Source organism: Populus nigra, chromosome 14, assembly GCF_951802175.1.
Source record: "Populus nigra chromosome 14, ddPopNigr1.1, whole genome shotgun sequence".
In the NCBI taxonomy this organism is placed as follows: Eukaryota; Viridiplantae; Streptophyta; class Magnoliopsida; order Malpighiales; family Salicaceae; genus Populus; species Populus nigra.
This window is the reverse complement of record NC_084865.1, coordinates 9,350,532-9,364,750: the sequence shown is the minus strand read 5'-3', so window position 1 is coordinate 9,364,750 and position 14,219 is coordinate 9,350,532. Positions and strand designations below refer to the sequence as shown.

General features: G+C 31.1%; 1 protein-coding gene across 1 annotated transcript; it reads left to right on the top strand.

Moving 5' to 3' along the window:
• The first annotated feature begins 7,174 nt into the window (after nucleotides 1-7,174).
• On the top strand, nucleotides 7,175-11,312 carry LOC133672887 (protein ALTERED PHOSPHATE STARVATION RESPONSE 1-like). The gene is made up of 4 exons (XM_062093445.1): nucleotides 7,175-8,320; nucleotides 8,505-8,707; nucleotides 8,937-9,160; nucleotides 10,202-11,312. Exons 1-4 carry the CDS (start codon nucleotides 7,621-7,623, stop codon nucleotides 10,983-10,985), a joined length of 1,911 nt encoding a protein of 636 aa, XP_061949429.1. The 5' UTR covers nucleotides 7,175-7,620; the 3' UTR covers nucleotides 10,986-11,312.
• The last annotated feature ends 2,907 nt before the right edge of the window (nucleotides 11,313-14,219 follow it).

The window sequence follows — 14,219 nt, the reverse complement described above, 5'->3', positions numbered from 1 at the left end:
TCAACATCGTTATTATGAGAGGAACTTGATTTGTTGTTAACATAAGTTAACATCATGAATACCTAACAATATTTACAAGTATGGTATTACTTAGATAAGATGATTAATATGATCATGTTAATAATTTATAATGAGCTAATAACAATAAATCATATGATTGGAACCTCCTTTGTGTGTGGTTTCCAGTTGAGTAATAAAAAGAGTTTATATTGTATTTATTTGAAATACTATTAGTGGATCCTCTAACCTTGACAATTGTTTTTATCATTGTTTAGCCTTCACATTAATCTTACATCTCAAAGTCCTCTTTAAATAATAATAATAATAATAATAATAATCATTATTATTATTATTATTATTTGTAATTTATATAGTTAACATCCCTATGGTTCGACCCCGGTCTTGTCGGGTTATTTATTACTTCGACACTCCTACACTTGGGAAAGATATCAACTCTTTAATCATGTCACTAAGCTTCAAGGACCATTATGGTAATCTGACAGAACTAAGCGATATTGTTTCAAGGTCAAGTATATATTCATCACTCTCTTTATCTTTATCTTCTACTCCCAAGCTAGAAGCTAGAGAGATCAAAAGACTCCCCGTCACTATAAAAACTTAGCCCTATTTGTGGCTCGAACTAGACCTTATTGTTGGACCATTCAAACTCTCATGACCATTATCCTTATCATTGTTGATTAATCTAATTTAGGCATTATTTCATGTAATTTTATTGTTGACTCCTGTAAAATCCCAAAAAAAAACTAGAAAATAAAGTTATAAATGGTTATGAATTAAGAGGGATGAAATGAATAGATTTGTATATACAATTATGATTATTAAAAGGTGGAAATAAAATACTAATAAGTTAGCCAAGACTAAATTGAATAAAAAGGAAGAACAAAGGCTAAATCTCTTAAACATAATAATATGAGGGATTAAATAAAAAAAAAGAGAGAGAAAGCAGTCTTCTTTTAAGAGGAAGTCAATGGGATAAAAAGGAGAAAAGCATCCATCTTTTTTAACTTCTCTTAAACCTACCTCCACAAATTAGCTATGCATGTCACCTTTCAACCCTGAAAGAGAGAAACAACGGGGAAGGTGAGTTAGAAACCTTGAGAGAAATACACGAGCTACCATTAAAAAAGAATAGAAGACTTGTTAGAGTAAGTTAGAAGAACAAGAGAAGTGGAAGTGAAAGGAAAAAGAAAACCATGAGGAGGTGTCCAAAGGAGATAAAAACGCAAGTTAGAAGGACATTATACATCTTCAAAGCAAATTTGTAAGTAAACTTCAGAAATTTCATATTTTTTTAATTAGGGTTCTTGAACCAATTTAGGGGAAATGAATAAATTACATGATTAGATGAAATAGAAAGGGAATAACCTAGAGATATAACATTATTGTCCAGAAATAATAAAGATTTAAGAGTGAAATTAAGGCCTTATTCATTCGGCCAAGAGGAAGAAAATGAAGAGAAGGGTTGTTTAATGTGTGTTTATGCATATAATTGATGATTTAATCTTTTTTTTCCATCATTCTGATGATTTTTAGTAGCCAAGAAACTCACCACAATCTTAAGTTTTTTATTGCTTTTGAATATGTTTAATTGTGTTACTTGAGTTTAAATGTGTAGAACAAAATTAGATCATGTTAATATAGTTGAGAATTTGATGATATTGGATTGAAAAACACAAAAAGAATGGTTATTGAATTAAGGCCTATATTTGGCTATGTTAAAGAAGTATAGAAGAAACAATATAATTCTTGATTAAAAATGATCTATGTTTCGGCCACTCTTGGAAGAAAATAGAAGAGACATTATGTGTGTATGTGTATGTGTTGATAATTATGCATCATGACAATGAATAACTTTGACAAAAATTGATTATATTGTAACACAACTTAAGAGAATAGAGAATTTTATTTGATGGTTGATAATTACACATGTTCAAGAATATATTAGAGATAAATTTAGATAAGTTACAAACTCTAATTTGATGATATATTAGTCATAGATTCCTTAGAGTGTATATTTATCTTACATATCGCATGTAAATTTTAAAATTGTATTGAGTGTTTGTAAGGAGTATTTAATTTGATAATGGACATATGTGTAAGACGAATGATGAAATGAGAGATATTTATTAATACCAAAAAGTTAATAGAATGAATGAGATTGAGATGGAAACAAGTGTTTGTCAACACTTAAGATTGACATAGAATAAAAGGAAATTTTGCTGGATTTTCTATAAATAAAAAAATTCCCTTAACTTCTAAATTATATCTTAAAAAGTTTATTAAGACTAATGATATATTCCAAGGTCGTTACAACCTCTTATAAATGTTGTCATCGTTTTGTAATTCTTATTTTGCATTGCTTTTTTCTCTTTTTTTTCCACTTTTGATCTTGTTGTTTTTATGGTTTTGTATTTTATATCAACGAGTATCTCGATGACCCTTGCAAGGAGAGCATCTTTATTCTCGCTCTCGCACTAGGGCTTGTGGTCTTGACTTTATCCTAGCCTTTTTATGATTTAATTTTATTGCTTAGGCATCCAATGACTTGGTCTTATTTTAGTAGGTCCTTTTCTCCACCCTATAAATAGCATTAGGTCTTTGACGAAGAAGAGAGAAAAGAGAGAAAAAGGTAGGAAATAAAGAGATCAACAACGAGAAAATAAAGAACAAAGCAAAGTATTTAAGAAATTTAAGGGAGAAAAAATTAGATTAACTCGAGGGAGTGAAAGACAATTTGAAGATTTTAAAAAGATTTGGATTCTTTAGGTTTTAAGTTTCGGGTAAAGGAAAGAGGAAGGCGGTGTCACCATTACTAAGAATTCAAAGCCTTATTTTTGTCTAGTCAAGCCATGCCTTACCTGTTTTGGTATACCCCCCCCCTCTTTATTTGTTCTTTTTGCTTGTTATGCTTTTAAACATGTATCTCATGTTTGATATTTTTTAATAGTTTATGCTACTTGCTAAAGATTTTTTATGGTTCTATATGCATCCCTTCTGTTTCCTTCAATATAGATTTGATGGTTTTGATACATTGCATGTGATTGTGGCCTTTCTGTTGAATGTTTATGATATTTCTATATGAGGAGCACTATTAGTGTTTTATATCTATAAGTTTGAACTTGTAACAAAAGTGACTTCTTGTTGAATGTTGTTGAATCTTTTATGAGTAACATTGATGGTGCCTTAAATCCATGTGCTTAAAACTATAAAATGCTTCCTTTTATATGTCATTTTTTTTGTCGTGTTTGATTTGAGAATGACATGATTTCATATACAGTACTAAGTGGGTTATATGTTCTCTTAAAGTTGGAACAATGTATATCCTAGATAGACAAACATTTGGTTAACAATTTGATTATTCCCTTTGATGTAGTGTGAGCATGTTCTAAGATTTGGTGTTATTTTTTGATAATCTTGCCCTAAAAAGATGTTATAATTTAATGAATAATCTTCTGTTAATGTTTATATCATATTCAAATGCATATATAGCTCTCAATTTAGCTAGATAAGTCTAACCTAAACCAAAGTAGGTCTTCTAAAATACCTATTCATATCCAAGTACTTGTTATTTTGAAAATGTTCATGCATTTTTGGCCGAGACCCTTAAAATAGTTCTTTCTTGCACTTAATATGTTCTTGGCCATCTACTAACTATTACAGCATCAAACTTTTATTTCAAATTGAGTTTTGTCTAAAATAATGGAGGTTTCCAAGTTGTTTACTCTCGATTTTGAACCTCAAAATCAACAAAACCTTTCACTCATATATTTTTAGACCTTAGAACACATGGTAAGGCCTATCAAGTTTTAGCCAACATTAGAAGGCCTAATGGGCCGACATTTTATATTTTAAAATAAAAACTCACTTTTATTGTATTCAAAATATCACTTCAAATTATTTTAGTTATTCAAAATATCATTTTAACTATCTAAGGTAAATGGACTTATTAAAAGGAAGTAGCTTTTCCTTAGGCTTTCTAAAAATGTTTGGTTGTTACTTCTAGTTGTTCAAAGTATATGGACTCTACATGGTCTATGAATTTGGATTTTAAAAGGAGCAATAGTCTTTGTTTTTCTTTTAAGGTAATAAAATGATTCTTAAGATATTTAAGTCTAATATTTACCGAATAGTTGAGAGTATTGATTTCTAAAATAAACTTACAAAAAAATATCTAACAAACAAAATGAGAATAAAAATTGTTCACTTGTTGTGTATCAACACTGATGAAGGTTAGCCAAAGCAAGATAAGTAAATTTAAAAGGTGAATATCAAATGGCACACCTGAAGAAAATAAACCCTATAAAGGCCATTGTCGAGATGTTTTCCAAAAATGACCATAGTGTTACTAGATTCTAACCTAGGCAGGGGAGATGAACTCATAAGCAGTCAATGATTTGATAGGACTAAAACACATAAGTTTCAAGTCGTGAGGCTGGGATAACCTTATATAAAAAAATTATGATACCCAATTTCCAATAATCTAATGCATGAGGATGAAAAAAAAAAACCAATTAACAAAAAGGATAAAAAAAGAAGCCAACTCGGGCAAGGTTATCATGCCTCGTGAGCTAGATCATGTAAATAAAATAACCTAATTAAAGCATATTATATAAATTAAATAATTTAATTTATTATCAATTCAACAAATTGATTTATTTATATTTAAAGATTAAGTGTAATATGTAATAATGTGTCATGATTTTTCAAATATTAAAAAAAACCATATGTGATATGATTTAATTTTTTAGTGACTAGTTTTTTAATGTAACTATTATCCCTTTGTCTATAATGTTATGATTTTTACATTTGAGTATAGAGAGTGATTAGTCTGTCAAATCATATTTGTTATTAATAAAATAGTTATTAATTCTTTAAATAAAATTTAAAATCTTTTTAAAACCCCAATTAAAAAAGAAATAAATAGAAATTTTACTTTAAAGAACTACAAGGTAAGAGCATCAAAATGATGGGTGGGGGAATAAAAAATAAAGACGCTACAAAAGATAAAGTAAAAAGGTAATAATATAATTGTTATTAGTTAAAAATTAATTACGAGGTGATTTTTGTCTAAAAAATTATCAAGTTGGGAAAAGGTTGGTCAATTGCGTTTTCCACTTCTCTTTCAATGAATGAAAAGCATTAGAAAATAGTTTATTTAAACAAAAACTCTTATCTTTCTTGGAAAATTAAAATAATACTTTATTGTTAAACAGACCCAGAAATTTTCGTCATTCCACTGCCCAGCCATCCAACCCTTTGTAAATTGTAACATCTGATTGGTAATTACGGCTCTGGCAGCGTAATTAATCTCTTTAATTAATTATTACCGCTACTCTCTCCAATTTTTTATCCGATTTTGTGGGCCTTGAAATCTCAAGTTACCAAAACACCCTCCATTCTCTTTCACAAATCATGTGGCAAATTGGTAATTCAAACCCTTCAAGATCAACTTATTTACCCCCACCAGGAATCTCCTCAACCTCAACATGGCCTCTACCTTCCAAACCCAACAAACAAATTCGGATTATGCCCTGCATGTTGTAGCTACTGTATATGTGACACGCGGCTCTGCAGTCCAGCTAATTTGTTTTTTTTTTAAAAAAAAAAATAATGTTTAAACGATATTAGTGTATTTTAAAAAAGAAAAAAAAATCACAATTTCATGGAAAAAAAATTAAAAAAATAACTATTATCAATCATGAGAATCCAAATGTAGAATGATAAAATAAAAAAAATAATTAAACAAAAAATTCTAAAATAACAAAGTACTAACAAACCTGTATAACATTGCAAAAACTTGCGAGCAAGTCATAAGAACGAGATAATTTAGTAGAAGACATAACAGAAAAAAAAAACAAAGCTTAATATTAAAAAGAATTGAATTTTGAAGGAGAAAATCAACAAGAATAATAAAAATCGACCTAAAAAAACCTGGGTCACCCGACCACACCTCCTGTGTAGATCATAAGACGAGGATAACCTAATTGAATGTAAATCAAAGAAAATAACAAATTTCATTTTTTAAAATGAACAACTTTGAAGGATGTAATTTGAAAAAAAAAACAATGTCAACCCTTATTAACTTTTCAAACTCATGACCCTAGCCAATGACTAAACTGGAAGCACCCCATCTGAAAAACTTGGCTCGACCTAATAGATTGACCTGTGATCCGGGGCTTAAACTGAGCTGAATTTTATAAGAAATTTGGGAAGAATTGATCTAGTATAAATGATAAAAAAAACCCGGGTTAACCCATGTCTGGTTACCTCGGGGTAACTCTAGTCAAAATCAAGTCAAAATCGTTGATTATTTTCTTTTTTTTTCAAAATAATATCATTTTTGTTTTTTTATCAAATCAAAAAATTTGGTTAACTCGGGTCAACCAATTCAACCCGTGACCCAGTACTTGTCTCGGGTCGGGTCTAAAAACTATGAGAAAAACCATGAAGATCAGATCCCAATAAATCAAATGTTAAATGATAAAATAAAAAAAAAATTCAATTATACAAAATAAAAAAAAATAGCAATTAAGAAAATATAGACCTTATTTGAAAAACAAAATGAGAGGAGAACTTAAAATCTTGAATTGAAGGGTAAAATAAAAAAAAATCAAATTAATAAAAGAATCTAAAATAAAAAAAATAAAAATAAATAGAATGAAGATTAAATTTGAAAAAAAATATAAAAAATCAAGAGTATGGATTTAAAGATAAAATTAAAAACAAATTAAAATTTAATAAAAAGGATTAAGAATCAAAATTAAAAATTAAAATATTGAGAGTTAAACTTGAAATATCATTAAATTTTGAATTTAAAAAAAAAATTAAAATGAAAATTCACATTCATAAAAAAAAAATCAAGAGTATAAAGGTCAACTAAAAAAAAATTAAAGAATTAAATTTAAGAAAAATTAAAAATAAGATTATAGATATATAAAAAAAATTTTAAAAATAAAATTAAATAAAAAAATAAAAATCAAAATATTAAGAGTAAAACATGAAATATTAATAATCGATAATACTTAAATTTTTTATTTTTTTCCTTTAAATTAATAGTTTTTTTAAAAAATAAATAATTTTAACTTAATTTTATTTTTAATAGGGGTATTTTCGACTCTAAATTTCAAATATAAAATGACTTGCCTAGCTCTCTGCCCAATGTACATTGTCTTGGTACGTACCTCTCAAAAGACTGTTACTCCATCACCACTACCACCATCACCCCTACCAAAACCAAAACATATCCCAGACCTAGAAAGACGCCTAGATAGAGATAGCCAAAACAAAGGTCATTTTGAAAAACCCAGAAACTTTTTCTTTTAGCGAAGGAAAAAAAGCTTAAACGGTGCCATGTTTTTGTAGTAGCTAATAACCCTATTTTTTGTGTGATCTTTGTTTCTTTTGTTTGGTTCCACGGAAGCAAGTAATCAATGACCATGAAAGCCCATCGAACACTGATCTAAGTACTGTAAGTTCTCTCACTCTCTCGCTTGCAAAAAGTGTTTCACCTTTCCTTTTGGCTCCAAATCAAGAACACCAAAACGCAACCAAAGGACAGGCTTGATCTAGAGCGTGTAGAGAGACAGCAACAGCAACAGCATGGGTTGTTGTTACTCAAGAATAGAGAGAGAAGAGATGGTGTCAAGATGCAAAGCAAGGAAGAGATACATGAAACAACTTGTCAAAGCAAGACAATCTCTTTCTGCTTCACATGCAATGTACATCCGTTCACTTCGCAGTACTGGATCAGCCCTTCTTCAGTTCTCCAACACTGAAACCGACCTCCACCACCACCACCACCATCACCGCCGCCTCCCACCCATCCATCCCTCCCCGCCACCACTACCACCCACCCCACTACCACCTCCCCCACCTCCCATGAGCCCAAGCTCAGACACATGGACAACCACAACCACCGCAACCGCTGCCTCCCCGCTTCCGCCCCCTCCTCCACCGCCTCCACCAGTGGCGGCGTCGAGTTGGGATTTCTGGGACCCCTTTGTCCCTCCTCCGCCGAGGTCAATGGAGGAGGAGGAGTGGGAGGAGGTGACCACCACCGCCACTGCATCGGAGATGGTAGCGGTGGTCCCACCTTCGGTGGTTAGTGGGTTTTCGAAAGAGACTGCTAGTGGAAGTGGGAGTGAGCTTGCTATGGTGGTTTCAAGAAATAGTAAAGATTTGGTGGAGATCATTAAAGAAGTCGATGAATATTTTCTTAAAGCTGCTGATGCTGGTGGTCAACTTTCTTGTGTTTTGGAAGTTTCAAGCCCTAACTTGTCAGTAAGTCAAAGCAAAGGAGGTTAGTTAGTATTTGATCTTGTAGTTTTATACATTTGTTTTATTATAGTCCCATTTTCTTGTTTTGACTTTGTTTGGTTAATGAGAAAACTAGGGAATCAAAAATGGGTTCTTTGTCTTTTATTCAGATGTTTGATTTGTTTCGTTTTCTTGGGTCATGTTCATTTTGTTTGTTGATGTTGCAGGTAAAGGTTATAATTATGGATGCCGTTTGACCAGTCCATCATTGTGGACATGGGGTTCAAGTCCAAAGCTTAATGGGTTTGGAAAGATTAGTGAGGAAATGGTTGTTAGTCATGGAGGAAGCGGGGGCGCAGCTCATGTTAGTCATTGTTCAACGGTGGAGAGACTATATGCCTGGGAGAAGAAGCTCTTCCTGGAGGTCAAGGTATGGCCTTGATGGACCATATTTTGTATGTAGACATGTTTTGTTGTTTACATATTGGATTATCTCTAGTTGTACTTGATGGGTCAAAAAGAGTAAAAAAGGGAGTCATAGGCTGTCCTGTCTCTATCTATCTATCTATCTAATTAAAGATGATATTCTTATGTTATTTATAAGTACTTTTTTTCCCTTTTTTTAATTTTAATCGAGAGATTATGCTGCTGTGCTGTAGAATGCTGAGAGTTTGAAAATTGAGCATGAGAAGAAGTTGGCTTTGCTGAGGAAGCTAGAGGTGAAGAGGGTTGAGTATGTAAAGACCGAGAAGACCAAGAAAGAAGTAGAGAAGTTGCAGTCCCAAATGATGGTCGCCACTCAGGGCATCGAGTCCATTTCCACCGAAATCATCAAATTAAGGGAGACAGAGCTTTACCCTCAACTCCTTGAGCTTGTAAAAGGGTCGGTCTTTTTTGTTTTTTCAATAGTACTTTTCGTAGGGCCCATGACCTAGCTACATTTCATTTAAGAGCTGCAGCAAGTAACAAGCAACCCCTAAGTTTTCACGTGACCCATATCGCATCATTTTCCTTTCCTAGAGAGAGTCCAAACGACTACTGGGTTTTAGGGCCAAAGCTTTTGGCTCCTTGAATTCTCATAATTATTACAAGCACAACATGGAAAATTGACCTTGGCCCACACTTGCATTTGAATCTGGCTCTGTTGTGGTCATAGCTTAGTATTGTTGCAGCCCCTAGTCTTGTTTTAAGCCTTGCAAGATTCGAAGGATGGAGTAGACATAAAGAACTGGAAGATAATAATAAAAATACCCAGTGAAAGTCAACTTTGGATTTTTTTGATTTTTGCTCGTATATATACAGTACATAATTTTACTTTTGTCTGCCTTTATTGGCTTGTTTTGTCTCTCTTGCTTGCTTTTGTTTCGAAGTGATAGGAATCCAGCTGTGTGCCAAGGGCTATGAGACCTCAGTTTAGCTTGTGAATCTCTCTTTGCATCCATTGGAGTTTTGTGTGTTGCTAAGGTAGAATCTTAAGGCACAGTGTGCTAGTGAGGCATTGGTAGATGTGGGCTGGAGTCAATAGTGTGTAATTATAGCTTTACTGTCGCGGACTCTGGTAGATGTGGGCTTGAGTCAATAGTGTGTAATTATAACTTTACTGTTGCGGACTCTGGTGGCAGGTTGAATTAATTGAAATTTGGTAGTCTTTTTCACTGTTGTATCCTGGCCATCTCGCAAAATTATTTCCATTTGGAAATCAGAATTTTACCATTAGCAAATATAGTGCAAGCAATCCAAATAAAATAGCGATGAACAATTTCAGTTTTGAAGACAGTAGAGGGTATGAGCCTAAATCTGATAAATATCCTGCCAAATTATTCTTTACACATTATTAGACATGCAGGCAGACATGGCTTATGAGATAAAGTATAAGATTTGTGATGATGCTCGTGCTTAAACAAAACCTTCTTTTCCTTTGCAGGTCAATGTGCATGTGGAGAAGCATGTACGAGTTGCACCAGGTCCAGACACACATTGTTCAGCAGCTCAAATATCTCAACACAATCCCATCTACTGAGCCGACATCTGAGATTCATAGGCAGTCGACTCTCCAGCTTGAGCTTGAGGTCCACCAATGGCACCAATCATTCTGCAATGTAGTAAAGGCTCAGCGGGATTACATTCAGTCCCTCACAGGCTGGCTGCGACTTAGCCTTTTCCAGTTCAGCAAAAACCCAATTTCAAGAACCAGTCAGGAATCAAGAATTTATTCCCTTTGTGAAGAATGGCACCATGCAGTTGATCGGATTCCTGACAAAGTGGCTTCTGAAGGAATCAAGAGCTTCTTAGCAGTAATTCATGCTATTGTAGTTCAACAAGCAGAAGAGCATAAACAAAAGAAGAAGTCAGAATCTGCATTCAAGGAGTTTGAGAAGAAGGCTGCTGAGCTTAGATCCTTGGAGAGCAAGTATGGTCCATACTCGATGCCTGAAACTCCTAGCACTACAAGGAAAAAAGACCCAGTTATGGAGAAAAGAGCAAAGTTTGAGATCTCGCGGGCAAAGGCAGAGGAAGAAAAGAGTAAGCATGAAAAGTCAATCAGCATAACCAGGTCAATGACAATGAACAATCTCCAGATGGGATTCCCACATGTTTTTCAGGCAATGGTTGGATTTTCGAGTGTGTGTATGAATGCTTTTGAATCGCTATACAACCAAGCCAAGAATGGTGACCAAGAGCATGATGTGAAGTGGCTATTGCCCTGAGAAAAGAACTGTATTTAGGATAAAGAAAGTATTGGTAATTTGTGTTCTGTATATAGATAGGAATCCTTGAGTAGATGCGGAATGTGACTGAAGCCTGGAAAAGTAAAACCCACCTATAGATGGAAAAATTATCCAGGTCCAGAGCACATATGGAGGGCAGCATGTGTTTGAAAGGTTATGGAGGTTTTCCATTAGGGTTTCGCTCCAGTGTTGTTGATCTATCATATTAAAGTGTGTGTGAGTTGTCTTGTAATGTCTTTTGATCTGATTTAAAAGTACAAAACTAATAATTTTGTTGAGTTTATGAAAGGTGACTTGTTTCTTGAATGTGAAATTCATGTATAGTTTCGGTTATGATTTCTGTCCCAAGTTCAGCAGCACGCTTGTCCTGAAGAAAAATGCCATGAAGTGGCCTTTTTCTACGTTAATCCAAATGATCGCCGTTTTGTTCATCACTCTTGCAGTCTTGGATCATGCAATTTTTAAATGATGTTTTTTTTGTTTTTTGTTTTTCAAGAAAAATATTAAATTGATTTTTTTTTAATTTTAATGTATTAATATAAAAAATAAAAATTATTTTAATATATTTTTAAATTAATAATAATTTTTTAAAATATTTTACATCATAATATTAATCACATAATAGTACATTTAGCAAAGTGGTACATTCGCATTGCCAATCAAGCATTAATCTAGTAACTTCATCAACATTTTAAATTTTACCCATCAAGAAAAAGCAACATTATTGTTGGCTTAGAAAATTCTAAAAGGTTTTTTTTTAAAATAAATTTCTGGTAATAATTAGAGATCGAAAAGGTCTTCAAATAAAACTCAAAAGGTTTATAATATTTTCTTAGTTTATTTGTAATTTATTTTTTTATTGAATTTAAAACTCTCATTATTTTTTCAACTTTATTTTCGATATTTTTTCTATTTTGTTTTGGATTTTTATTATTTTTTCTTTATTTTCAAGTGTTTCTTGTTGATTTAGGTAAGTTTTTAGGTTTATTTCAAGAGTTTTAAACCTCTTATAAAGGTAAATTACTTGAAGAAAAAATAACAAATAATAAAATTTTAAATTAGAATTTTGTGTGATAATTCTATTGAATGAATTTTATATTTGCTTAATGTTATTTTATATTGTTTTTATTTGCGCCACTAACTATCAATGCAAATTCAAATACATTGATTTTTTACTTAAGAGTTATGATATTCAAGCTTTGTAAGAATAGATGAGAATTTAGGGATGCAGAGAGAGCTCTCCAAGGCAGTGATGTTATTGTTCCTTCAATAATATTTCCTCTTTTTCCAATTTTCTAGTTTCATCTTTCAAGGGCAATTGAGCAAAACAAAATTGATTAGAAGCATACCTTTTTCTCACAAATGTTTTTGTTTGTTTGCCAAGAAAAAAAAACTCCTAACTTTTTCATATTTAGAAACTTATAAAAGTTGGTCAAAATAATATGTTTTCTCAAAACCATGTTTTATTTTCCTTTTTAATGATAAAAGTGTTAGTACATATACTTTATAGTTAATCGAGTGATTATATGTGACACCGATCTTATTCATATAAAAATATGTTTATTATTATTAAAATTATTTTTTTATCTTTAATATTTTTTTATATTTGATTAATAAGTCTAGAGTAAATATAAAACTTTTGGAAAGAAAATTATTTGAAAAATAAATTATAAAGTGATTATAATTATAAGAATTTGTAGTCAATAAAAGTATTAGCAAACAACTAAAACAGAAGGAGGATTCACTATAGTCCTTCTCACATTTTATTGTTCACAACTACATTGTAATGACTATTTTTTTTTCATTTCTCTCTCCTACCTCGGTAAATACACTATGGTCTTTATTGCTATTTTTTTTTTCAAAATCAAACCTTTTAGTTTTGATTGCTGGTTTTTAGTCATTTTCCTTTTGTTGAAGTTTTATTTCTTTTCAATTTAATCCTTGATTTTTTTATTTGTATATATAAGGTATTTCAATTTGGTCCTTCTACTTTTAATTCCTTATTATTTTCCTTTTTCCTTTTATCAAATTTTTTATACCTTTCAATTTTATCCTTCAAATCAAGTATATGATTTTTTTTTCAATAATAATAATGATTTCAATTTGGTCCATTTTCTTTTAATTCTTATTGTTTTTCTTAGCCTGTTTTTCTAAGTTTTTATAGTTTTAAGTTATAAAACAAGTAGTTGTTTTATACACAATGTAGTAGTTTCAAAATACTTTGGCATCAATAGAAACAAAAGAGGAGGTGTCATATAGACTTCTAGAGCCATGCAGTCAAAAGTTACATTCAATATCCCATATGGAGTCTTATTAATAGATTTTGATGGAACTCTTTTTATAAAGTAAGTAGTAGTTTGTAGTCGTTGCTCAACAAGGAAAATGGTAGGTTTGTGTATCTCATTACGAACTTCACCATATTCAATAGGGTGCAATTTTTCCTTTCAAAAACTCCATTATGTTATGGTGTTCTACGGGTGTCCATTATAAAAGAATCTCATTCTCTTAGATAATCTTGAAAATCATGGTTGAAGTATTTACCACCTCAATTTGATCAAAGTATCTTAATACTCTTTCCAATTTATATTTCAACTTCATTCTAAGAATTTTTTAAATCTTTCAAATGATTTAGACTTTCATCAAATACACATGACTATATTAATCTGTGACATGAATCATTATTGGTCTACATGTATCTATATTTATTAGATCTAATAATTTATTAGATCTTTTACTTTTTTAAGTAAAGGGTATTTTGATCATCTTATCCAATAAATAAGCTTTACAAGTTTCGTATAATTCATAGTAAAAAAGATCAAATATCATTCTTTATGTAACTTAGTGCTTCTTATTTTATTGATATGATATATTTTACAATACCATAAATAATATGGATATTGATTATCTAATATATTATTCTTGCCATTTAAATTGAACCTGAGCATTTCAAGATCAGATATATACAAATTATTTGTATGAATATTAGATCCATAATAAATATCATTATTATAGAATGAATAATATTTTCCCTTAATAATAAATTTAAATTCATTCAGAAATGAATATGATATTACAAGAAAGTGCTAGAATAAAATAACAATTATCAAATTTTAGTATCACCTTATTTGGAAAAGTTAATGCACCACTTTAACTTTAGTCAATCATAAACATACATGAAGCAAAAGCTTTAATAAGCTTTTTAGCCTTCATGAT